Here is a 25,085-nt window from a genome sequence, read left to right on the forward strand (position 1 = left end):
TTCTTACTAAAACCACCACCCACAGCCAGGGACTGCCTTCCCTCCCTGTCACCCAGGAGCGGTTCTCCTCCTCTCTTGGCCTCCACTGCCCGGGACCCAGACCGGTGCCCCCTGCCCCCGCCCCCACACCCTGTGTTTTCTCAAACCTCAGCCCCTTCCTGTGCCCCTGGGCTCCCTCCCTGCCCCTGGAGCCCCCTGGAGGCAGTTGGAGGTATAGGCCCGATGGGCCGTGGACTGGGGGTGGACAGCAGTTGCTTTCATGACCTAAAATGCCCACATTTGCTCCAGGAGTTTTGTTTGTTTTTGTGTCCAGCTCTTTGCGACCCCTTGCAGGACACCAGGCTTTCTGGAGATTGCTCAAACTCACGTCCATCGAGTTGGTGATGCCATCCAACCATCTCATCCTCTGTCGACCCTTCTCCTGCCTTCAGTCTTTCCCAGCATCACTGTCTTTTCCAATGAGTCAGCTCTTCGCATCAGGTGGCCAAAGTATTGGAGCTTCAGCTTCACCATCAGTCCTTCCAATGAATACTCAGGGTTGATTTCCTTTAGGGTTGACTGGTTTGATTTCCTTGCAGCCCAAGGGACTCTCAAGAGTCTTCTCCAACACCACAGTTCAAAAGCATCAATTCTTCAGCGCTCAGTCTTCTTTATGGTCCAGCTCTCACATCTGTACACGACTACTGGAAAAACCGTAGCATTGACCAGACGGACCTTGGTCAACAAAGTGACACGGCTGTGGAATTAGTTTTCTTCATTGAACCAGAGCGGAAAGTGGTGGTGAGGCTTCAGAATATTGGTTCAGTGTTGCTGTACAATGTGAGAAGGCTTGTATGTGCTTCTCCAAGAATGCAACATCCATTTGTTACCTCCTTAGGAAAATGTGTTTCTAAGTCCAGCTGGCAGACCAGATTTTTAAGTTTTAAGAATGTAGCACCCTCTTCTGTAAGCTGATACTATATTGAAGCCCAAAACAACCAGAAAATAATTTTACATCCCAAAGTGGGGGCGTCAAAGGAAATAACAAGGCTGTCCTGGCTTCGGTTGTCTTGGCAAGAATCAAAAATAGATGGCTCTGGAATGTGGCTCAGAGGTCACAGGTTCCCGGGGGGGTTTAGTTTGTAGCTGGGAAGACTTCAGACCCACGAGGCTGCCCAAGGACCAGTAGCCCTTCCCTCCGCCTCAAGGTTGGATGTGGCTTTGAAGCAGTCCCCCACGTTGTGAGAACACATTCCTGTTGTGGGGCAGGAGGTGAGCTGAAGCCCGGGGCAGGGCTGGAGCGGAGGGAGGTCCTGGACCACATCAGTGTCCGCCCGGGGCTCCCCACGCATTGCCGGTGGAGTTGGAAGGGTTTGTCGGCGGAAGAAGGTGGGAATCCCTGAAGTCACTTGTTCACGTCCACGCCCACCAGAGTCACCACACACCACACCGCCACCCAGCCACACCCAGGACGGCCCACAGCAGCTGAGGGTTCGTTCCCACCCCGTGCGGGCCGCACCGCGGCTCGCGTGTGCTCTCGTACCTTCCGGTTTGGGAGTTGAGAACACCTGCCCGCTTGCCTCTTTAATGTGGTTTATCAAGAGGGCTGCAGAGATTAATACAAGACGTAGGACTGGGATTAAGAAGAAAGCCACCATCATTGGCTTTAACGTCCATGGTTTTGATGTCTGGGCTTGTTTACTTTCTGAAATTACTTTCAAAGTACTGACAGATCATCTGATGAAAACAGTGATCATCTTTAAAAGGAATAGCTAGTTTCTTTTCTCTTTTGATTTGTGGAAATAAATATTTACTTATTTCGAAAGATTGTACTTAGGCCTTCAGGGGGTATGTTTTAATTATTTTAATTGTTTATTCTATAGTAGTATTTGTTTCTTTCATGAAACAGTGATTGTCAGAGGGGGAAAAATAAATTTTCACGATGACCTCTTTTCTATTTAGGTTGCTTTTGAATTTAAAAGGGAAGAAAAGCTGTTTTAAAAATTACATTAAGGACTTTCCCAGTGGTACAGTGGATAAGAACCTGCCTCCCAGGGCAGGGGACGCGGGTTCGATCCCTGACCCGGGAAGATTCCCATGTGCCGTGGAACAACTGAGTCCATGGACCACAAGTACTGAGCCCATGCTTGAGAGCCCAGGAAACACAACAACCGCACCCTCTCGCTGCCCGAGGGCCCCGGGGCCTGTGCTCTGCAGCAAGAGAAACGGCCGCAGTGAGAAGCCCACACAGCGCAGGGAAGAGTAGCCCCCGCTCACCACAGCTGGAGAAAGCCCGGGCACCAGGGCAAAGACACAACGGCCAGAAACACATTTTAAAAGGGAAACACTCCGTGTGTGTTTCCTTCCCCGTGGTCCCCTCCTTAAAGACTGGATTCTCTGACAGCAAAAGTAATAGAGGAATAATTGTGTCCCCCATCCGGGGGCATACATTTCAAGAGTCAGGGAGGCTCAGAAGACAGAGGACAAACCCTTAAAAATAGAAGGATGGGCAGGAAACCAAACCAGACCTGGGAGAAATGGGCAGCGCAGAATTATTCTGCTCTGCTGTGATCTTTGATCCCTGAATGTCTTAGCAAAATACAGCAGCACCCAGCCCACGGCGCCTGTCAGTTCCGGTTTTCTCTTTGTGAAAACCTGAAGGAGAGAGAAACGTGATGGGTCAGGAGTTACGGGGCAGGGCCTCTGGTGGAGTTGACGCAGGAGAGTGGAGGCCTGGGGCGTGCCAGGATCTGTAACCCCCACAGCCCTGTGCCGTCACCGCTGGTCAGCGGGGTGGACGCAGACGCCCTAGGAAGGCGCGTGCACAGGGTCAGCCCTCGGTGGCCCTGCAGGCGTCTCTGAGTTTCATCGCCGTGGTTCTCGCAGCTCTGTTAGGACAGCAGTTCTTTTTGCAGCACTTCTGTTTTTCCAAACGTATGCCCTCGTATCTGCTGTGATTCCGAGCACAGACGCCGTGGTGGGACACGCTTCTTTCCCATCTGTGCTGCATTTGGCCTTTCATTGTTCTATGTTTATTACAGCTCCCTGTCTTACTGTGTAAATCGTACCGTGTCATCAGCAAACTGGCTTGCCTTACAGCCAGATTGGAGACTTAGTTTGTGTGTTGTTTTAAACAGGCGTAGCAGCAAGCTGAAGCGCCTGCCTGTAAACTCGCTTCATTTCAGAGCTGTTGCTTCAGTGATCTAGATCCTGGTGGCCCGCAGGACGTGCTCTGAGCACTTTATGTGAACAGAAACCGTTCTCACTTTATAGTCCTGACTTTCTTTAAGCCTGGATTGATTACTTATCTCTCTTAAATAGATTTGGTTCTGAATGATTGAGACTTGCTCTGTTTTCTATAGAATGCGAGACAGGGGTCTGAATCGGGCGTAGCAAACTGATTTCACAGGCCAGCCACCTGCTTTTGTAAATAATTTATTGAAACAGCCACGCCCATTCATTTGTGTGCCATCGTCTGTGGCTGCTTTTCAGCCACGAGGCAGAATTGAGTAGCAACAGACCTTATGGTCTGCAAAACCTAAAATATTTATAATCTGGCCGTTTACGGAAAAGGTTTGCAAGCCTCTGGTCTCCATTTATACTCTGTGTATATTTCCCCCAAACCATTCAATTTGAATTTGTAGAAATTTGGATGGTTTAGTACTCAAAAATTATTTTTCTTAATGCTTTCACATGTATGAAATTTGAGTTTCCTATGCTGTGTTCCTCTAAATACCTATTTACGACCCATAGTATTCCCTGTTACGGAGGTAGGCTACTCGTGTGCCTACAGGACTGTTCTCTAAAAGAGTGTGGCTGGTGTGGGTGAGCAGGCTTACTTCTTTACGTTTTATCTACTCATAGATCGGTGAATTAAACAAAGAAGCGTTAATTTATCCTGGTGAAAAGTTCCAAGAACCTTACAATGCAAATTATACCTTTTAATAATATGCTAGTGATGTGACACATTTCTTTAGTGAATTTCTTTTTTAATAATCAACTTACTGAGTTATAATTTACATGGAATTTGTGTGTGTGTTTGCATGTGTGTGCACACGCACGCACACACTTAGTTGCTCGGTCGTGTCCGACTCTGTGACCCCGAGGACTGTAGCCCGCCAGGCTCCTCTGTCCGTGGGATTTTCCAGGCAAGAAATACTGGAGCGGATTGCCATTTCCTTCTCCAGGGGATCTTCCCGACCCAGGGATTGAATGAACCCTTGCCTCCTGCATCTCCTGCGTTATCAGGCAGGCTCTTTACCCCTAGCACCGCCTGGCAAGCACGTGTGTAACCTTAGGACACTTTAATCCTGTAGCAGAGCTAATTGATTTTGTAAAAAAGGCGTATCAGGCTGTAGATTTTCAACCTGCTCAGGTTATCAGTCTATACTGTTTGTTTTTTAAAAGTCTTCGGTTCCTCTCCATACTTGCATATTACAGGAATTATGTGCAATTCTGAAACTGTTTAGAAGAGGCCATTCATTCATTCCCAGTTTGGGAATGTTTAGCTTTATGCTGTGTTTGTTCTTCCATCCGTATCTTTCTTTTATTCTATAAATATTTATCGAATTGCATAGCATTTGCTACGAGGGAGCACAGACACAGTGTGAAACATAAACCTTGCCCAGCAGATGCTTACAGTTGGGTAGAAGAAGAAAGGATAAATATTTTTGAAGCTAAAACTAGTTTGACTTGCGTGTGAAACAAGAGTCTTCGGAGCATCACAAGGTGGGATATAATTTAATGCTAAAGGGAAAGATGCTTTCTGTTCAGGTTTCCACTCGGTACCTGTTGAGGCTCTGGTTAAAGTGAGCAATAAAATGCAGTCCAGCCTTACAAGAAGTCAGAGGAGGGTAGAGTGAAATTAAAAGTTAAAATTGGGTGTGATACGTTCAAGAGAAGAATTAGACTTAAATCTAAGGTACAAGGAAGCAGATTTGAGCATCACTGTTTGGTAGGGAATCAGCAGGAGTTGGGAGATGGCCAGGGAAGGCTGAAGATAAGAAATACTGTCTCAGCTATCCAGAGAGGTATTTCTCTCAGCTATCCAAAGAGGTGTTTGGAGCATGCGCCTGAGGAATTTGCCCCGTGTACAGAGGAGCAGGCAGAGAACGGATGTGGTAATACGGGCTGGCACAGCTAAGGGGCTGCCAGAAGTAGTTCTGGACCGTGACATCCCGGGAAGGGAGTGGCAGGAGGCTGGGGTGGGGTAGGGGGTAGGCAGGTGGGCTGGCTTCATCCCCAGAAGCTACAGGAAATGCCAGGTGGGCGTGGGGAGAGGAGGGGCACGTTGAGATGCGCGTTTCCGGCGGTTCACTTGTAGCTGGGTTGCCCTGGGTGAGAGAAGAGGCAGCTGGCTGGAGAGAGGGGGAGGCCATCCAGGGAGCTGAGAGCTGGGCCGGCCGGAGGAGGCGGGTCCGCTGGGTGCCCCGGGGGCAGGGCGGAAGGGGTCCTGGTCTGGAAGGCGTGGGTTTGAGAGGCTCTGAACAGAAGGTTGATGAAGTCCCAGGAGATGAAGTCAGAATGACAGATTGAGGATTAGATTGTGGAGCGTCTCAAAAGCCCAGAAGCTGGGGTTTTGCCTTACAGTAAATGGCAACCCACTCCAGTGTTCTTGCCTGGAGAATCCCAGGGACGGGGGAGCCTGGTAGGCTGCCATCCATGGGGTCACACAGAGTCGGACACGACTGAAGTGACTTAGCAGCAGCAGCAGCAAGGAGATGGTGTAGTGAAAAGGCCCTATTGTACCTGATGTGGGATGCTCTGCCATCTCCCATCACAAAGGGTGACCCTGTGGGTCCCCAGCCCCTGTAAGGACAGCCTGTCTGAGTGCTCCATCCAGACTCACCCCTTGAGGGGTGACTGGTCGCGCTTGTCCATTTGCGCCTGTGTTTTTCTCAGCATCGTAAAGCCTGCCCTGGTACCCTTACCCTAACAAAGCAGCTTTCTTCACCACAACCCCCCTGCACTTCCCTGCTCTCTGCCTTCCTTTGCACTAAATCTGCCTGGAATCATTTCGTATCTTTTTGCCTGGCTCCTTCCCCCATGTAGACTTTAAGCCCACTGCTCCGCCAGAGCCACTCTGTTTTTTTTGGATGCACCAGGCAGCCTGTGGGATCTTAGTTCCCTGACCAGGGGTTGAACCCGCGCCCCCTGCACCGGCAGCCGGACCCTTAGCCACTAGGCTCGCCGGGGAGGGCCCCACCAGCAGAGCCACCCCTGCCACGCTCTCCAGCGCTGCTGCATCGCCGAGCCCAGGGCCCGGCCTGGCCTTCCCGGCCGGTGTCCTCGCTGACCTGGCGAAGCTCTCATCTGCATGGTCCCGTTAGAGCGCTTGCTCCTCTAGGCCCCGGGAGCGCCGCCCTCTCTCGGTTCGCATCGGCCTCATCCGCCGCTGTCCCCGGTCTCCCTCGTCTTGTGAACGGGCTGGGTCCTTCGACTCAGACAGTTCTCATCCAGGCCCAAGACTTCAGGCGACGTCCGTGTCCTCCTGACTCACAGGTCTGTTTAAATCTCTGGCCTGACTCCTTCCCTGCTTTCCACACGTGCCTCTAACCACCTCTTGAGCCTCTCCACTTGGATGTCCAGCGGGCTTCTCACACTTAATGTACCCAGAGTGTGACTGAACCATTTTGCTTCCTCTCCTTCCCTGAGCCCGCTCCTCCCCGTTTTCCCCAGCGGGGAGCTGGTAGCTCTGCCCCGACCAGGGCCCAGGCCACAGAGCTTGGGGTGATGCTTGATCCCTCTCTTTATTTCCTCTGCGTCCTGCATTCCGCCCATCCTCAGATCTACCCTGGAGGCGTACCTGCTGAATCTAGCCACTCGGCATCCCCCGTCTTCCCAAGCGCAGGGCGCGTCATCTCTCCCCCGAAGCCTCTGCCTGGCTTGCTGCTCCACACCCGACCCGTCTGAACTCTGCCGGTCATGTTGGTCCCCCGCTCACACCCATCGGTGCCCCTCTGTCACCCCAGTGGCTGGCCCAGAGCCTGCGGAGTGGTGCCCGAGACCCTGGAGTCTGCGCCCGTGCGCCCCGCCGCCCCCCACTCCGTAGAAAGGCGGAAAGGACGTGATGGGGCAGCTCCCCAGGGAAGCAGGGAGGTTCAGGAGCATGTGCCTAGGTGCCCAGCCTCAGTGGGCTCTCAGGAGAAGCAAAAATGCCGTAGCGTGTTTGCCCACCCCTCGGCGGAGTTGACGCGCGTGTCCTGACGTTGAGCTCTCCTGATGAAGGGACAGCGATGCAGATCGGTGGTGTCCTTTCTGAGGACAGTCAGGCCAGAAGGGTCAAAGAGCCGGAACGTTTTTACAACTTCTAAACTAGACAGTCTTGGTTTTTTCCAAACTCTATCCAAAGGAGTAATTGGTTGACGGCAGAAAATTGTATCTGTAAAAGTTGAAAAGTGGAAACAAGCTAAATCATTAACAGGATAGTTCAATGAATTATGGCTCACACATACAGTAGAATACTGTGGAATCAGCAAAGTATGTGTAGCTGTGTTTGCTTACAATTGAGGAAATCAGGTTACAAGTCAATATGTATAATATGGACTCATTCTTATAAATACGCATGGATACATGTATCCAGAAAAGACATGGGCAGGATATACAGCTAGAAATTGATAATGGTTACTTCAGTTCTGCGGCTTCCCAGGTGGCTCAGTGGGTAAAGAACCTGCCTGCCAGTGCAGGAGACTTAAGAGATGTGGGTTCGTTCCCTGGGTCAGAAAGATCCCCTGGAGAAGGAAATGGTAACCCATTCCAGTATCGTTACCTGGAGAATCCCATGGACAGAGGAGCCTGGCGGGCAACAGTCCAGGGAGTCACAAAGAGTCAGACATGACTGACCACACACACACGCACAACACACCTCAACTGGTGAGATTAGAAGCAATCTTACTCTTTTATTTTGCAGTAGGTCTTTGGTATTTTTGTAGTCTGTGACAGTAAGGGAAAGAAGGTGAAGGCGATGGCATCTGGAGGCGTTGCATTTACTGTGATGTGGCAGCTTCCAGGCAGGAGTTCCCGCAGTTTCCCGTCCCCTCCTCACCCCCCGCCCCTGCTGTGTACACAGCACACCTGTTTAGCACCTGATTCCGGGGGGCGCCCCTTCTGCAGGCTCCTCCTTCCCTGTGAGCCCCTCCCCGCCTCCCCGCCTCCGTCCCCGTGTCTTTCCGAGGCTCTTACCAAGATTCAGACATGCCCGTGTCTCACCCACCTTCTGGAAACAACCAGTGCTTGCTCTCTATCCAGTGTTTTATCCTACTTTTATCCTTGTTATTCCGTGATCGCTTTGTAGAACATGCTCATATTTTTCCAGTAGAAAATCGTGTGTGTTTTTTTTAATTCATTTACACAGTGAATGTTTACCGAGTGTTTTCATAAGCTGAAAGCCAGGGATATAAAGATGAATGACCCACAGCTTCTGTTTTCAAGGAGCTTACAGGATAGTATGATTCCTCCTGAAATAAAAATTAAAAACCAAAAAACTTTTGTTTTTTTGAGACAAAGGCACACCATATAAAAAGGTGTTTTAATCTCTTAACTGAAAATTTTTTACCTTAATACCATTCGTCATTAGAGGAATGCAAATTAAACGACAATGAAACGCCACTAGCCGCCCTTTGTAATGGCTGTGGTAAAGTAAAATGGCATTATGAAATGCTGGGAGGGCTGCTGAGCCATTAGAGCTCGCATCCATCGCTGGGAAAAACAGAGTGCAGCCATCTGGAAAACACTGGCAGTTTCTTACATAATTTACCATATGACCCAGTAATCCCACTCCTCGGTATTTACCCAAGAGAAATCAGATCGTATTTCCTGTCCATGACTGTTTATAGTTTTAAGTATTTATACTGTATACTTTAGTAATTTCCCCAAACTGGAAACAACCCAGAAATCCTTCCCCTGATAAATGAATAAACAAACAGAGATCTATTCATGCAATGGAGTATTCCTCCACAGCGAGAAGCAGGGCATACACTCGGGTGATGCACTCGTGTGATGCCAGGTGAGAGGCACACACGTTAGACTGCGTGGTCCATTTACACGACAAACGGAAAAAGTAAAACCGTCGGATGGAAGACAGATCAGGGTTTTCAAGAGCTGGGTGTGGGAAGGAAGTGTTGATCTAAAGGGGCATGTGGGAATTTGGGGGGTGATGGAAATGTTCTGTGTGTGTGTGTGTGTGTATATATATATATATATATTTTTTTTTTTTTTTTTTTTTGCTGCTGCTGCACTGTACACCATGTGAGATCTTGGTTTCCTGACCAGAAATCGAAGCTGTGCTGCTGCATTGGAAGGACAGAGTCTTAACCACTGTCCCTCCAGAGAAGCCCCTAAAACTGTTCTGTCTCTAACTATCCATTTCTCAAAACTCATTAAAAAGGGAGTTTTACATTTTTTAAATTAATAGCTCAGTGAATATGGTGTACAATTTTGAGGCAACCAAAAAAAAATTTAAGAGTTACATTCACATGGTTCAAAAATCCAAATGATATGAAGGAGTACAGTTAAAGTCCTCCTTCCTACCCTTGCCGGGCCTTGACGTTGCTCTGCGCCGTGTCAGCCTCTGTACATCTGTGTTCTCTTTCTAGAATGCAGCTTTCTTTCACAGAACACAGCTTATTAATGCAATTTTGTGTCCTGGTTCTGTCTCCACGTCATTTATGTTACAGTTCTTCTCATATCAGCGGTTTGAGATCTTCCCTTCTTTCTACAGCTTTATGACGAGTATCGTTAAGTGCATGTCATTTATTTAACCAGTCCTCCTTGAATGGACCCAGATTTTTTTTTTTTCCATCTTTTCGCATTAGACACAGTGCTGCAGTGAATAATCTCTGTATGTACAAATCCTTTCTGCTATTGAATATGAGGTCTGTGTTGAGAACGCAGGTTTGTTCCAGTGCAGTTGATAACTCATCAGGGAGCGATTGAAGCATAAGGTGACTTCTCAGTTTGCTCGTGTGTGATTCCCTTCCTGAGAAACACTAGTTCCAGAAAACCATGAAACGGAGTCGTGCAGGAATACACGCGACACACTTGTGCACACATCTCCCAGCCCCGCCAGCGCCCTCGTTTCCCGCTGGGGGGGTCACACAGGTCCACAGGAAGGGGTCACAGCTGCCCTCCGTTTTCAGGTAAGCCCCCTGGCGCTCACTTCCACCAGCAAAGTGCAGGCCTTTTTCAAGGTGAGGTGCCATACTTTCTGCAGCACCTGTGTGTTTCTTAACCAGCTGTTAAGAAATGTTTCTACTGTGTGTCGATGCACGACGCTCTTCATTGAGCGAGTCGCTGGCAGGTTTTGAGTGTCAGGCTCCTTACTGACTGTGGCTGGAGCCCTGTGGGCGTCCGCCTGACTCTGCCTAGCTCTGCGATCTAGAACCTGTGTCCCGTGTATGTTCTCTCACAGCAGCACCAACCACTATGTCCAGAATCGATTCCCAAGTGAAAGGGTTCAGAGTTTTAGGAGTTAAATTCTGAGAGACTGCTGTTGTGATAGGCTGAAAACTATATAAGCAGTTTGGCTTTTCCGTTTTCATAAAAAGTGCTGTGATCGAGGTGAAGGGTGTGTGTCACTGTGATTTGGGAATGAGTCCAGTCCCCCCTCATCTCAGATCTCTGTCTGGATGTGTGGTGGTCGTCAGGGGGGGCTCTTTGCATGCGGCTGTGAGTCCGAAGCCTTGGGGAGGAAGGGCGCTCAGAAGAGCTGGGAGAAGGGGAGCTCGGGCTGGGTGGGTGTGTGGGGCTGTGCCTTTTCTCCAGCTTTTCCACTGTCCCCCGAACCCGAAAGAGGCCTTCAAGCCAAGTCATGGGAAGGGACCGGTTATCAGAATGTCCACCAAGTGCCATCCAGAAAGAAGGGCTTTTAGAGGCATTTTAAATCCCAGAGCTCAAACCTGAGCCCAAGGCCAGGGCATTCAGAGCAGAGGAATTAGTGATGACGCTTTCTTTCCTACAGGACGTGAAGATAAGAGTCAGCAATTGGAGATGAGGGAGAAAATCTAGCAAGTTCACCCAAGTGGTGGTTCGATATTCTAAAGTCTTATCAAAATTTTCAGACGCTGCCACCTGTTTCTTTGAATAGTTCTATTTAAAGACAAAATAATTTACAATTCACAATTTGTTTTCTGATTTAAGTATACAGTTTCCACTTAAGGCCCTGGTTCTGTTAATATCAGCTTTATGCTGCTATAGCAGCTGGAAAGAGTAAAGGACCTTAAAAGTCTTGAAAATAGAATGATGATAGACATTTATACTTTTCTTAATGCTATTTTTTCCCCACTTTTGATCAAAAATTGCTTTCGGTGTCATAAAGTAACAGTAGGAACTATTAGAATATTGAAGATACAAATTATGAAAATAGGCAAAGCACCTTCAAACAAGTTAGTATTTAAAATTTAACAAAGAAAAAAGTCATTTGTTTTGTTAGGTGATCAAACCTGGCAGGTTTGATCTGGAAACTGGGGTTTAAACTTGTAATTTTCTTGTCACCAGGCATTTAGGAAACCTTGCCCCATTGTTTTTGGATTTTACAGTTCATTTCTGCAGGGTTTTTTTTTTTTTTCCCCATGAAGATGTTGAAAAAGAATACCTCATACATTGTCAACTCTTTTTTGGAAAATAGTAATTATTGATTCAGCTGAGCTGTTCTTCATTTATTTTATCATCTACTGAGACTTTCTTTACTGATACTTCTCTATTACAATTTCAATTTTATGTTAATACAAATATGCCATAACAAGAAGTAGCATGTTAAAATCTCCACCATAATAGAGATCCAGTCTGCATGTGTCTGAGGCCTATGCACTGTTGAATGCCTAGAAAGAATCACTTCAGTTGGCTCCCTTCTTTATGATTATTTGCTGTGACTGTCTTGCTTTTACTTTTTAGTTTATTTTTGGTTGTGCTGGGCTCTTAGGTGCTGCAAGGGCCTTTCTCTGGTTGCGGGGAGCAGGGCTCCCCTTCACCGTGGCGCTCAGGCTTCTCCCTGCAGTGGCCTCTCTGGTTGCAGAGCCGGCTCCAGAGCTCAGTGGTTGCTGCAGGGGGCTCAATCCGTGCAGCTCCCGCCTCTGGAGCCCAGGCTCAGTCCTTGTGGCTTCCGGGCTCTTGAGCGCTAGCTCAGTCTCTGCAGCTCCCGCCTCTGGAGCCCAGGCTCAGTCCTTGTGGCTCCCCGGCTCTCGATCACAGGCTCAGTCCATGCGGCTCCCGGGCTCTCGAGCGCAGGCTCAGTCCGTGCGGCTCCCGGGCTCTCAAGCGCAGGCTCAGTCCTTGTGCTGCAGGGGCTTAGCTGCTCTGCGGTGCGTGGGATCTTGTGGATCAGGGGCCGGACCTGAGTCTCTTGCATTGGCAGGGTGATTCTTTGCCACTGAGCCACCAGGAAAGCCCCTGTCTTGATTTTGGAAAGATGTCTTGTGTTTTGACTCTCCCAGGTGATCTTAACATTGTCCATCTTACATGTACAAAAATTCGACAGAAATTAGATTTTTTTAAAAAACCTTTTTGAAACATACAATTATTCATGACCAACTGTTCCTGGTTTTATTCTAAAGGAAGCTTCTTCTTCCTTCTCTGGGTCCATGTGCTAGTCCAAGAGACTGCTGTTGCTGCTGCTGCTAAGTCGCTTCAGTCGTGTCCGACTCTGTGCAACCCCATAGACGGCAGCCCACCAGGATCTTTCGTCCCTGGGATTCTCCAGGCAAGAACACTGGAGAGGGTTGCCATTTCCTTCTCCAGTGCGTGACAGTGAAGTCACTCAGTTGTGTCCGACTCTTCACGACCCCATGGACTGCATGCAGCCCACCAGGCTCCTCCGCCCATGGGATTTTCCAGGCAAGAGTACTGGAGTGGGGTGCCATTGCCTTCTCCCCAAGAGACTGGGGATGGTCTATTTAATGTGATCAGCATTTTTATGAAGTTGAAGGGGCAGGGTGTCTCAGGTGCTAGCTGGTTGCTGGCTTTGTTCCTTCTGTCTCTCTCTTTTCCCCCAGAGATCATTCTTGCGTTCTGGGAGGTATGATACATATGCATGTGACCCTGGATGTGCTTAGGAAAACAATACAAAGTATGTAAGTGGGTGTGGTCAGTCGTGTCCGACTCTTTGAGGCCCCGTGGACTGTAGCCTGCCAGGCTCCTCCATCCATGGAATTTTCCAGGCCTTGAATACCGGAGCAGGTTGCCATTTCCTTCTCCAGAGGATCTTCCCAACCCAGGGACTGAACCCATGTCTCTCTCGCCTCCTGCCCTGGCAGGAAGGTTCTTGAACCCTAGGCCCGCCTGGGGCACATGGTACAACTTTCGTCTTTAACCCGGAGAAGGAACCTCCTCCTCGGCCTTGTCTGGGCCACGTCCATCATGTCCGTCACAGCGCTTTGCTGTTTTTCTGGCTATGCCTCGAGTCTTGACGGATGTTAGTTCCGCACTCAGGCCCTCAGCAGCCAAAGTGTGGAGTCCTAAGCACTGCTACCACCAGGGAATTTGCTTTTAAATAATAAAAGATGCTTTTTAACAAATGAAACTTGGATGATAAAATAACCAGCTGCTTGTTAATAATAACCTCACCAGCTTGTTACTAAAATAGCGCGTTGAGGCTCTGTCTGCATCCCAGGCACTGCGCTAGCCCCTCAGCGCCCCCCCCCCGACGACCCCAGCACCCTCTCCGAGGACGTCACCGCTGTGACCCCCCAATCGCTCGGAGGGCGGGAAATGCCCCGTCATGTGGTTCACGAGTGGTGGGCAAAGGTGCCGGCCCACCTGGGCCTCCAGAACCAGGCTCTCAGCTGCCTCGAATTCATTTCCTCACCAGCTGGAGTGAGGACGTGTTTGCCAGGTGATTAACATAAAAATATTTTTTAAAAAACGGATCATTTCTTTATCAAATGGGTCGCAACTGCTTGTTTATCTCTTCTGATGGCCAAAGATAGTAACAGAGTTTCTCGTGAGAACTTAATTCCTGCTCCATCCTTAGTTTTAATGAGGGCTGAGCCAAATTTTGTTCCATTCACGAGGCCGGCCATTCTTTCTTGATTTCATTTCCTTGGGATGTGACGTTAATTCCAGACTACAGCGCATATCATGCCCAAAGAATTTGTTTTTAAAGATATTACTGATTTTACTTCAAAGGTTACACATGAGAATCTGTTGAATTAACTTATAATGATGTCTTAGCCGAAGTGGGAAAGTTTTCACTTTGATGTTGAGATCTCTCTTGATGGCTCTCTCGGTCGTTCAGTGTGCCCCCAGGACACAAATGCACGCCCACACACAGACTCATTCCACATACACCCTCAGGCACGCTCCCCAGAGTGGTATCACGCTTGTGTTCTTGAGATAATCAAATGGTATCATTTAAAAATTTTTCTTGGAAAACTCTTTCCTTATATACAGAATAATGAGTTATTGGGGGGGAAAGCTAAAGGTGTTTAAAATTAGCCAGAGATTTTAAATGGCACATTGGAGAAGGAAACGGGTTCTTTCTGGATATAGTAAATGAAATAATGGCTTTATTTGGTATCTACTAAAGAATTGTGTTTTTCTAGGTTATCTGCCTTCTAAAAATAACAGCTCTTAGGCAAAGAAAATCGACGTCATGTCTTCATTTCAGCTATCTGGGTGTTTGTGTTGAATCAGAATCATGGTTTTTTTTTCTTTTTCCATCATAAGTGTTTTTGAGGAAAAAAACATAGCCTTATAATAAAGTATGTCCTGTTCTCTAGAAGTGAGAGATTTAGTGTAGACGGGGTATTTATTTTCTGAGTTTAGCTTATATTTCTAAATGGCTATAACCAAATTCCCCCATGATAACCCCGGCCCTGTTAGCCCCTTCTGTTGCGTCTTTAAGAGAATCGTTCAGCTGACTCACTGTGCCGTGCAGCAGAACTTAACACAACATCGTAGAGCAACTATATTTCGATAAAAAATTTGAAAAAAATCTTTTAGTCTTGTTAATGTATCGCTAAACGATAGTGGTACACAGCCATTAACGAAAGAGTCTTTAGCTCGTCAGGCGTTTCTGCTTTGCTGTCTCCGGTGACTTTGTCCCTCTTTTCTCCTGATAAAGCAAATGAAGAAGCACCCGTGCCGCCAGTGCGACAAGTCCTTCAGCTCGTCCCACAGTCTCTGCCGCCACAACCGGATCAAGCACAAAGGCATCAGGAAAGTTTACACCTGCTCGTAAGTCCTGGCTTCTCACGGGGCGGCGCCGTGCGCAGGTCAGGCGGGAAGTGCCCGCTTCCCCGTTTCCCTGTCAGCCTCCCACTTCCCCGTCTTCCGCCCCCTGGTGTGTGGGTTTCTTTTCTTGAATCATGTTTTGTTCTGGCAGGCCGTTCTTGCCTGGTTTGTAGCACTCGGACAAGATGAAAATTAGAAAGAGCAGCTCCTTGCCCGGGCCTTGTATGTTCTCACCTGTTCCCTGTGTTTGTGTGTGTGTATGCGGAGCAGCTTGTGGCCAGGGTCTTGGTTCCCTGAGCAGGGATTGAACCCAGGCTCCGTCAGTGAGAGCACAGAGCCCTAAGCCCTGGACCGCCCAAAAAGTCCCAGCTGTGCTCTCTGTTAAGCAGAGATTTGTGGTTTCATTACTGAGAGTTTTGGCACAGTGACTCGCAGGCAGGTAGGGACTCAGCTGAAGGAGATGCTCTTTGGTTCCCTACACACAGTTGAGTTGCCGGCATCAGCAGACCAGCCTGTGTGCCGAGACTGTGGTGACGGAGCCAGTGATTCTAGGAGGAAACGCTGCACTGAGAGAACAGGAAGGAAGTGGGTGTGGATGGCAGAGTCCTCCCTCCCTAAGGCTGGCTCCTGCTCCCGGGGAGTCCCTGGAAGGCGCCCTGGTCGCCCAGCTCGTTTCCTTTGTTCTCTGGTATGGGTGCTGGCTCCCGGTGCTGTCCTATAGAGGGTCTCTAACGTGAAATCATCAGCTCGGGGAGCCACTCTTTCTTGTAAGATTTTCAGAAGCTTTTCTGAAGACAGCGAACTTGGTTCTACATAAGCCGTGAGGATCTTTCCATCTCCCTTCACTGCAGTGGTTATTCATGATATCTGCCTGAAGAGTGACCATAATTGCAATTGCCATGGTCGTGAATTTCTGTTTACCAGTTTGGGCCTGTTTCAGTTCAGTTCAGTCGCTCAGTCGTGTCTGACTCTTTGCGACCCCGTGAATCGCAGCACGCCAGGCCTCCCTGTCCATCACCAACTCCCGGAGTTCACCCAGACTCACGTCCATCGAGACAGTGATGCCATCTAGCCATCTCATCCTCTGTCGTCCCCTTCTCCTCCTGCCTCCAATCCCTCCCAGCATCAGAGTCTTTTCCAGTGAGTCAACTCTTCACATGAGGTGGCCAAAGTACTGGAGTTTCAGCTTTAGCCTCATTCCTTCCAAAGAAATCCCAAGGCTGATCTCCTTTAGAATGGACTGGTTGGATCTCCTTGCAGTCCAAGGGACTCTCAAGAGTCTTCTCCAACACCACAGTTCAAAAGCATCAATTCTTTGGCGCTCAGCTTTCTTCACAGTCCAACTGTCACATCCATACGTGACCACTGGAAAAACCATGGCCTTGAAGAAAATGATAAATTCATATCTTCCCAAAGAAAAGCTGTAATCGTAATTTATAGGGGGTAATTGTAAAAGCTGAAATGAAAACTGAAATCATTGACCTATTTTGGGTATTTGTTCAGTTTTCTGCCTTTTAATCAACCAACTGAGCACACGTATTTGCACGCTGTGGTCCTAACCATGCATATTACTGCATTTGTGCTTCGATGAGAAAATTGTCAGGAGACAAGTCTTTCTTGTCTGTGTCACGCAGAGTGAGCGGGAATCTTGGTAGCACCGGCGTGAAGAAGTCAGGCAGGGACTTGCTTCCTGTTAAAGCGTCTTGTGACGTAAATTCTGAGGGAACACTCTGAGTCACTGGAAAGAAAACTTCTGAGATTTAGTGTTCTCCATGTTAAAATCACAGCCATCTAGAATTACAAATTAAGTCATACTTAACCAAACTCAGAAAATAAATGCCCTGTCTGAACCAAATTGGGCTGGTGCTGTAAGAACCCAAAAACTGATAGGAAAAAACCCTTTTCCTTCTGTTTTTTTTTTTTAAACACCAAAACCAATTTGTATTTGGGTATAACCGCTTAAGAGTGTTAAGGCTGTTTGAGGTGAGCAGCAAAGGGACTCAGGGCTCCATCCTCCCCCACACTCCCTCCCGTCCAGGCTGCCGTCCAACGCTGTGCAGAGTCCCCTGTGCTGGACAGGGCATCCTTGCCGGTTATCCACTTTAAACATAGCCGTGTTCACATGACCTTCCCCAGGCCCCAACTGTCCCTTTCCACCCTCCCCTTCCCCGCAACCGTAAGTTCATTTATGATAGAAAATTTTTAACAAAAGCTGCCGCACTTTTTATTTTATTTTATTTTTTTAATTCACACTGGAAATGATGATTCATAGCAACACCGCTCTTGCACTTTGGACCACGTATCTGCAGGACCACCTTGGCCCCTCTGGGCCGACTGAGGGCTTCGGTAGTGAGCACGTTCCTCACTGAGCCCTTTTAGAGCAAGTAGGTTATTTCCTTGTCTTTCCCCCACAGGCACTGTCCAGACTCCAGGCGCACCTTCACGAAACGGTTGATGCTGGAGAAACACATACAGCTCATGCACGGCATTAAGGATCCTGACTTGAAAGAGATGACGGAAGCCACCAACGAGGAGGAAACAGAGACAAAAGAAGACACCAAGGTTAGACGCTGCAGGCGTTCTCCTTACAGTGATGTTATGCTGACTTGCTTTCTCCTTTTTTTTGCATGAAAATTTTTCTACGGTTATACGATTTAAAAAATTCAGCCTGTGCACAAAGCTGTCAAGTAATAGGAACACTCTCTCTGCACTCAGCCTGAGTTTCGTCTTGCTCTTAAAGGTAACTTTGTGTGTGTGTGAGGTAACTTGATGGCACCAGTGATAAAGAACCCGCCTGCCAACGCAGGAGACCCAGGAGATGCGGATTTGACCCCTGGGTCGGGAAGATCCCCTGGAGGAGGGCGTGGCAACCCACTCCAGCGTTCTTGCTTAGAGAATCCCGTGGACAGAGGAGCCTGTGGGCTACTGTCCATAGGGTCACAAAGAGTCGGACATGACCGAAGTGACTTCACACACAAACCTTTATTAAATTTCTTCTATATCCTTCCAGATATAGCTTTAGGGATCAGTCTGAAAGTGAAAAGTGAAAAGTCAAAATCATTCAGTTGTGTCTGACTCTTTGTGACCCCACAGACTATATTGTTCATGGCATTCTCCAGGCCAGAATACTGGAGTGGGTAGCCTTTCCCTTCTCGAGGGGATCTTCGCAACCCAGGGACTGAACCCAGTCTCCCGCATTGCATGTGGATTCTTTACCAGCTGAGCCACCAGGGAAGCCCAAGAAAACTGGCGTGGGTAGCCTATCCCTTCTCCAGCAGATTTTCCCGACCCAGGAATCGAACCAGGGTCTCCTGCATTGCAGGCATATTCTTTACCAGTTGAGCTACCAGGGAAGTTAGGGATCAGTCTACTTACATATACAAATTAAAGTTTTATGTTGACCCATGGAAGTTGTCTTAGCCAGAGGATTATTTTAATCTGGATTCCTTGCATTGCTGATGTTGTGGGAGGTACCTGATCAAAATCGATCCCGTGTGGCTTCTGTTTGTAACGATGAGAGGTGTTAAGGTCAAGAATTCAAATCGATCCCGTGTGGCTTCTGTTTGTAACGATGGAGGCGTTAAGGTCAAGAGTCCGTGCTCTTGTCAGTGCGTGGTGAACGTGAAGCGGCGACAGCACAGCTGTTAGCCTGCGTGTAAGCGCATGTGTGCCGAGTGCTGTTGGAGTGCGGCAGTGGTTCAGCAGACATTTCAGAGACCCGTGCTGTCTTTGGCACTGTGCTGCGTCTGGAATGTTCCTGGGGAAAAAAGCCTGTGTGTGCTTTCAAGGAGTTAGTCATTGAAATTAAAATACAAGTCAGACTAGAGTTGCATTAAATTGTGATCCTTCCCCTCAAGTGATGGGGTGGGGGTGGAATTAAAGCATGCACATGCAGGGGGCAGCTTTAGGTCAAGGTGGAAAGGCCGGATGGCCGTGGAGAAGGTGTCCATTGGCTTGGGATTTTAGAGAGCTGGAGGGGAGGGATTTGAGGGGCCAGAGGAGGAGTCTGAGGAGGCTGAGTGGGCAGGAAAGGGCCCTCACTGGCTCCAGTGAGGCGCAGGTGGCCCACCATCTGACCCTCAGGAAGGGAGCAGGTCTGGACACTGCCAGGAGACGCTCAGCCCGCCTGCCCCCACCTCTCCCTGGCCGCATCCCAGTCCTCCCCCATCCCCAGCTGCAGCTGCATTGCCTCCCTCCTGTCCCCCAGCTACCCCGGCCGGCTCCCAGCGGGACCCCTTTCCTGGTGTGACCTCCCAGCCCAGGCTATCCCTGCGACGCTCGGCGGGCTCCCTCATCGCTGTTTGTAGCTGCGTCCCTCGAGGGCAGGGGCCTGTTTGTTCTGCTGAGCCCCTGCAGGACGCCGGGTCAGCCTGGCGCGGAGCTCGCCTTGGCGGGGCAGAGGGAAAGGGTGACGCTTGGGCGGGGCGGGGCCCACAGGCCGTAAGGAGCCCACACCCCAGCTCCCGGAGCCCACAGCGGTTGTCAGTGTATCACCGGTTCTGTCTTCCTCTCCCAGGCTCCCAGTCCCAAGCGGAAGCTGGAGGAGCCCGTGTTAGAGTTCCGCCCTCCCCGAGGGGCCATCACGCAGCCCCTGAAGAAGCTGAAGATCAACGTGTTCAAGGTGCACAAGTGCGCCGTGTGCGGCTTCACCACGGAGAACCTGCTGCAGTTCCACGAGCACATCCCGCAGCACAAATCGGACGGCTCCTCCCACCAGTGCCGCGAGTGCGGCCTGTGCTACACGTCGCACGTGTCGCTGTCGCGGCACCTCTTCATCGTCCACAAACTGAAGGAGCCACAGCCGGCGGCCAAGCAGAACGGGGCGGGCGAGGAGAACCAGCCGGAGAACCAGCCGGGGCCCGAGGACGCGCCGGCCGACGGCCCCGTGTCGGACCGAACGTGCAAAGTGTGTGCAAAGACGTTCGAGACAGAAGCTGCCTTAAACGCTCACATGCGGACCCACGGCATGGCCTTCATCAAATCCAAAAGAGTGAGCTCGGCGGAGAAATAGCCGCCCCACCCTCCGCGCCCCCGCGAGCAGCGAAGCACCCCCCACCCCGCACACCGGTCCACATTGGAAGCAAAGAGACGTTTTTGTTACGCAAAGTTGGCGGTATCACAGAGTTAACAGTACTGTCCAGGTTGTTGCAATATATCTCCCTCCTCCCCTTCTCTGCCTCCTCCCGTCTGCCCTCCTCCCCTTCCTCCATTAAGTATTAAAAACAGTATTTGAGTTGAAAAGAGTTTGTATATATTTAAACGAATAACTTTTTATACTCTTTGTTACATGTTTGTATCAGTATTTAGTGGACAATGTTTTGAAGATTTTTGTTTGTTTTGTTCTTGGGTTGTCTTTTTTTTATATATATATATTTTTGTTTTTGTTTTGGGTTAGAATTTTTCTTGTTTGTACGGTTTCTTTAAAAACAGAGTTCTTAGCAACAGGGGCAGTTCCTGAATTCCAATAAACCATTTTGTACGTCACGGTTTTGAATGGGTTAACTAATTACAGGCTCCGACAGGGCCTTTTTTAGTGTTTTTAATTTTTAGAATTCACTACATAAATCGTAGGTGACTGTAGGTCTCACAAACACTAGGGACTTTTAAGTGTCTTAGCACTCTATCCTCAACGTGCCTGCTCCGCGGGGGCCGCCGCCCGGCGCGTGGCCCCTCCTCCCGGCCCGGTGTGTCGGGAGCCGCCTTGCAGGGCGCTCCCCTCCCAGCGAGGGGGTGGCCGCAGGGGCCAGACACCCAGGAAGCAAAGACGGGATGGGTTCCATCTCAGAGTGGGGAGGAAAGCTCTCTCTCCCAAAGGGGAAAAGCGAGCGGGTAGTTTCCTGGGCCGGTTTGCAAGGCTGGCTTCTGAAAGAGCACAAGGAACTAAAGCGAAGAAAGGGCTGGACTACTGTACACGTTACAAACACGTCGTCAGACCAGGAGATTTATATAGTCAACGTTTTTGTCATGTAATTTAGTAACTATAAACGACACAACTAAAAATATCAAGTATTTCTCTGGCTCTTGACAGGAAAAGGAAAAAAAAAAATCACAGTTGACTTAACCCTTTGCTGTCTAAAGAGTTGGCGTTTCCTGTTCTGGGTGCTACTGCCAAAGGTCCCGGTACTTAGACTTGGGATGCACAATTTCCACCTTCCCGACGCAGCAGCCGGCGTGTGGCCATCGGCCACTCCCTTCAGCACTGAGCCACGTGGGTTGAGTTCAGCCATTTCAATAAGTACCTTTACTGTTGGGTAGTTCAGCTTTCTTAACGCAGCCAAGGTACTCCTCTGTCCCTTCCAAATGTTTATAGTTCTCTGGGAGAGTTATATTTTTTTGGTTCTGTGTTTTCGTGTTTTCTTTTGCATTTTATATCTTGTATTTATCCCTAAACATGTTTTGTACTTTTTTTTTTTTAAAAGAAAAGTTATTTTGTGTATATATAGATATACTTGCATGATATACTGTAGTCAATGTTCGGTCCCTCGAGAGGTCTTGCTGCTGTCAGGCGTCACGCACTAACCGCACCCACCCTAACTGTATTAAACACACTTCACGTATGTAAATAAACCTGGGACGTTTGGCCCCCGTGCTTTTGTGAGAGCGTTCTTGATGGGGGGTCTCTGACATCTTCGTGGAGTTTAGGGAGTGATTCACGGCAGGGATGGGCTGTGGGCTGTTGCAGCATTCTTGCCGCTAATAAGGGCAGCGTGTTCGTTCTCATTGGCAATCAGCTATCTTTGTCCCTTTCGTAGTGACTCCCATCAATACGTGGGTATACCCAAGGGTGTGGTTCAGTATTCCTCAACTTGAAATTCATTGCTGTTGTTATATTTATACTTGTATTGCTCTTAAGTTGTAGTCATAGCACTTTTCATTTGTTCCTGCATTTGAACCTTGCAATAAACCTGTGTGGTGGGCTGCACGGGTCCTAATAGCCTAGTTTTACAGTCGAGGAAGCTGAGCTCAGATTGAAGTTCTTGGCCTGAGCCCTCGTAGCTGGTAAGCGGCTTTGCATATTAGAACCCAGATATTCTTGCTCTAAATCTAGTGCTCGCTCTCTGTGTTTATGTACATATCGACAGATACTCCTTTATTCAACAAATAAAAAGTATTTGCAAAACACGATACTAGAATTTTTGTTTGTGGCACTATGGCTTTGGGTAACCTGGGAGTCTTGTCTACTCACATACCCAAACATGCTTGGTAATATGAAATTGGCATCTACTAAATGCCTAGTTGAGCATTGAAGAAAGTTTTTTTTAAATGTTCAGAGGTCCCACAATGAAGAAGCAGCACCCAGGGTCTTCCCTGGTGGCTCTGTGATAAAGAACACCTGCCAATGTAGGAGACTTGGGTTCGATCCCTGGTCCGGGAAGACCCCACGTGCTGTGAAGCAACCAAACCCATGTGCCACATCTGCTGAGCCTGTGCTCTGGAGTCCATGAGCCGACTCCTGAGCCTTTGTGCCACGACCGCTGAAGCCCGGGTGCCCTAGAGCCCATGCTCTGCACCAAGAGAAGCCACTGTAGTGAGAAGCCCACACACTGCAACTAGAGAAAAGCCCGTGCCGCAGCGAGGACAGCCAAAGGTAAATTATTATTAAAAAAAGAAACAGCACCCAGTGCTGTAGCCCTGGATGGTTCGACTGGAGAGGGAACTGATGAGCTGGAAGATGGATTGTGAAGAAACCCCCTAGAACGCAGCACGGAGATAAGGAGATGAAATACATGAAAGAGGCTAGGCGTCTGGAAAGATAAAGAAGCAAGTTTGATGGGCTTCCCTGATGGCTCAGCAGTAAAGAATCTCCCTGCCAGTGCAGGAGACATGGGTTCCATCCCTGGGTTGAAAAGATCTCCTGGAGAAGGAAATGGCAACTCAGTCGGGTATTCTTGCCTGGGAAATCCCATGGACAGAGGAGCCTGGTGGGCTACAGTCCCTGGGGTCACAGATAGTCAGAGATGACATGATTGACTACAATGAGTTTAATAGTTCCAGAAAGGGGAAATAGAATTGGGGAGAGCTAGTACAGAAAATTCTTGTTTACTTGCTAAGTTGTTCCCAACTCCTTTGACCCCATGGACTGTAGCCTGCCAGGCTCCTCTGTCCACGGAATTCTCCAGGCAAGAATACTGGAGTGGGTTGCCATTTCCGTATCCTGTGGAAAATTTCTAGCTATTAACGAAAGACATGAGTATATGGATTAACATGGTGGATGCTGAGCAAAAAATCCACATTGGGGCTTATGAATTTTGCCCATTTTTATTAGTTGTAACTGGGGCACATTCCATGAATTTTTAGGAATCCCACTTCCTCTGTTGGTGGGGAAAGGGGGTGGGGCTGGCAAGAGCAGGCTGGGTCCAAGTTGTAAAAAACTTTGAATGACAATCCAGGGGGTTTGTACTCTGATCAAGATGAATTATTTGGACAGGGGAGTGATAACCAGATGAACTGGTGGCAGTGCGTAGGATGGATTGCAGGAGAGTGTATTGAGCAGTATTAGGCTGTGCTGTGGTTATAACCTTTGATCTTAATGACTTACAGCAAGACATTTCTTGCCCAGATGTTGCTCCAAGGCTCCACTTTGAACAAAAGCTGCTGGGTGTTGTGGCAAGTGTGGTTGGATGCTCGAGCCCAGAAGTGACAGACGCCCGTCTCCACAACTCACTGACCAAAGCCAGTCACACGGTCCCGGCTAACTAACAACGAGGAGGCAGAGAAATGCGGCCCCACCTCGTGCACAGAAGGCAGAAAACGAAATACTGGCACAGCCTAAATGAGCGTCCCGGGAATAGAGTTTAAATCGATGCAGCTACGGTGCTAACACAGTGGGCCACGTGGACTTGAGGCTCAGCTCAGGGGACAGGCAGGAGGCTTAGAAAGAGGCTGCAGTCGTAGGTAGCACTTCAGGAGGATGAAAATAAATGCCGTGCTGCAGGGTACAGAGAAAAGACGTGTGAAAGTTCAAACCTAAGCGATTTTTTAATGAACAGAAAACAGATTTATTTCAAGGTGTGGACTACTTAAATAGAAATGTATAAGTAAAAATGAAGAGCTGTTTATAAGGAAGGTGAACTTGAGCGTTAGATGTCCATTCAAGGTTAGGTTTTGTTTGAATGAATGTGTGTGATTGAGTGATTTTTATCAATAATTGAGTAGCAGTAATGCATGAAGAGTGCCAGCAAGGTGGTAAAACATAAAATGAAGCGAAGGGTGATGTAGGCTTAGCGTCCGTGGCACAGACAACTGCTTCCTGCCACATTTTCTTCAAATTCCTGACTCCTACTGCAGTACAGCCTCCAAAGAACAACTGGTCTACCCCGAAGCGCTGATGGGCACCTCTCTTCAGGGTCAGTGACCTAGTGAGTTCCACCCCAGGATCTTTGACCAATGGAAATTTCCTATGGAAAAGTTTGGCTGAAAAAGTTTATATATTTCATAACCATCATGCCATGAGCACTTTTTTTAATGCCTTCTTGGAAGGTGAAAAATGTGTTTAAAGAACTTCATAAAATAAAATATGCCTTAAAGAAACCATTTATTTATCCCAAAGAATGGGTCTGAAAATAAAGAGGGGTGTACCAAATGTGGGTGTTATTTATGCCATTTAGTTACACACACACACACACACACACACAGCCAATGAGATGCTGTAAGGATACCAGATTGTAGCTCTTTCTTTTAAGCGTACATCTTCCAAATAAGGAACCTGGAGTTAGTTAGCTTAAAAACTTGGCTTCTGCTCCTGCACTGTTCAGTCTTTGCTTAAATGGATTTTTTTTTTTTTTAAAGAATCATTATAGAGTCACTTTCTTTTTTAAAATTTACTTATTTTCTTGGTTGCCGCGCATGGACTTATCGTGGGAGCTTCTCTTGTGGTGGAGCCCAGGCTCTAGGCGTGTGGGCCTCCGTTGTTGCAGCCACGCTCAGCACCTGCGCTCAGT

The 25,085-nt window shown here is 48.6% G+C and overlaps 1 protein-coding gene across 6 annotated transcripts in view; it reads left to right on the plus strand.

Moving 5' to 3' along the window:
- Positions 1–21,733, plus strand: part of ZNF532 (zinc finger protein 532) — a 112,627-nt gene extending 90,894 nt beyond the window's left edge. For 5 of the 6 annotated variants that reach the window (XM_070779122.1, XM_070779121.1, XM_070779120.1 and 2 more), the window contains 3 exons: positions 15,035–15,147; positions 17,559–17,706; positions 19,661–21,733. In XM_070779122.1, coding sequence (XP_070635223.1) covers positions 15,035–15,147; positions 17,559–17,706; positions 19,661–20,155 — 756 coding nt within the window. In that variant the 3' untranslated portion in view covers positions 20,156–21,733. Of the gene's footprint in view, positions 1–15,034; positions 15,148–17,558; positions 17,885–19,660 lie in introns of all 6 variants that reach the window. The other variant, XR_011563871.1, reaches the window with a different exon arrangement.
- The last annotated feature ends 3,352 nt before the right edge of the window (positions 21,734–25,085 follow it).

Source organism: Bos indicus, chromosome 24 (assembly GCF_029378745.1).
Source record: "Bos indicus isolate NIAB-ARS_2022 breed Sahiwal x Tharparkar chromosome 24, NIAB-ARS_B.indTharparkar_mat_pri_1.0, whole genome shotgun sequence".
NCBI classification, from domain to species: domain Eukaryota; kingdom Metazoa; phylum Chordata; class Mammalia; order Artiodactyla; family Bovidae; genus Bos; species Bos indicus.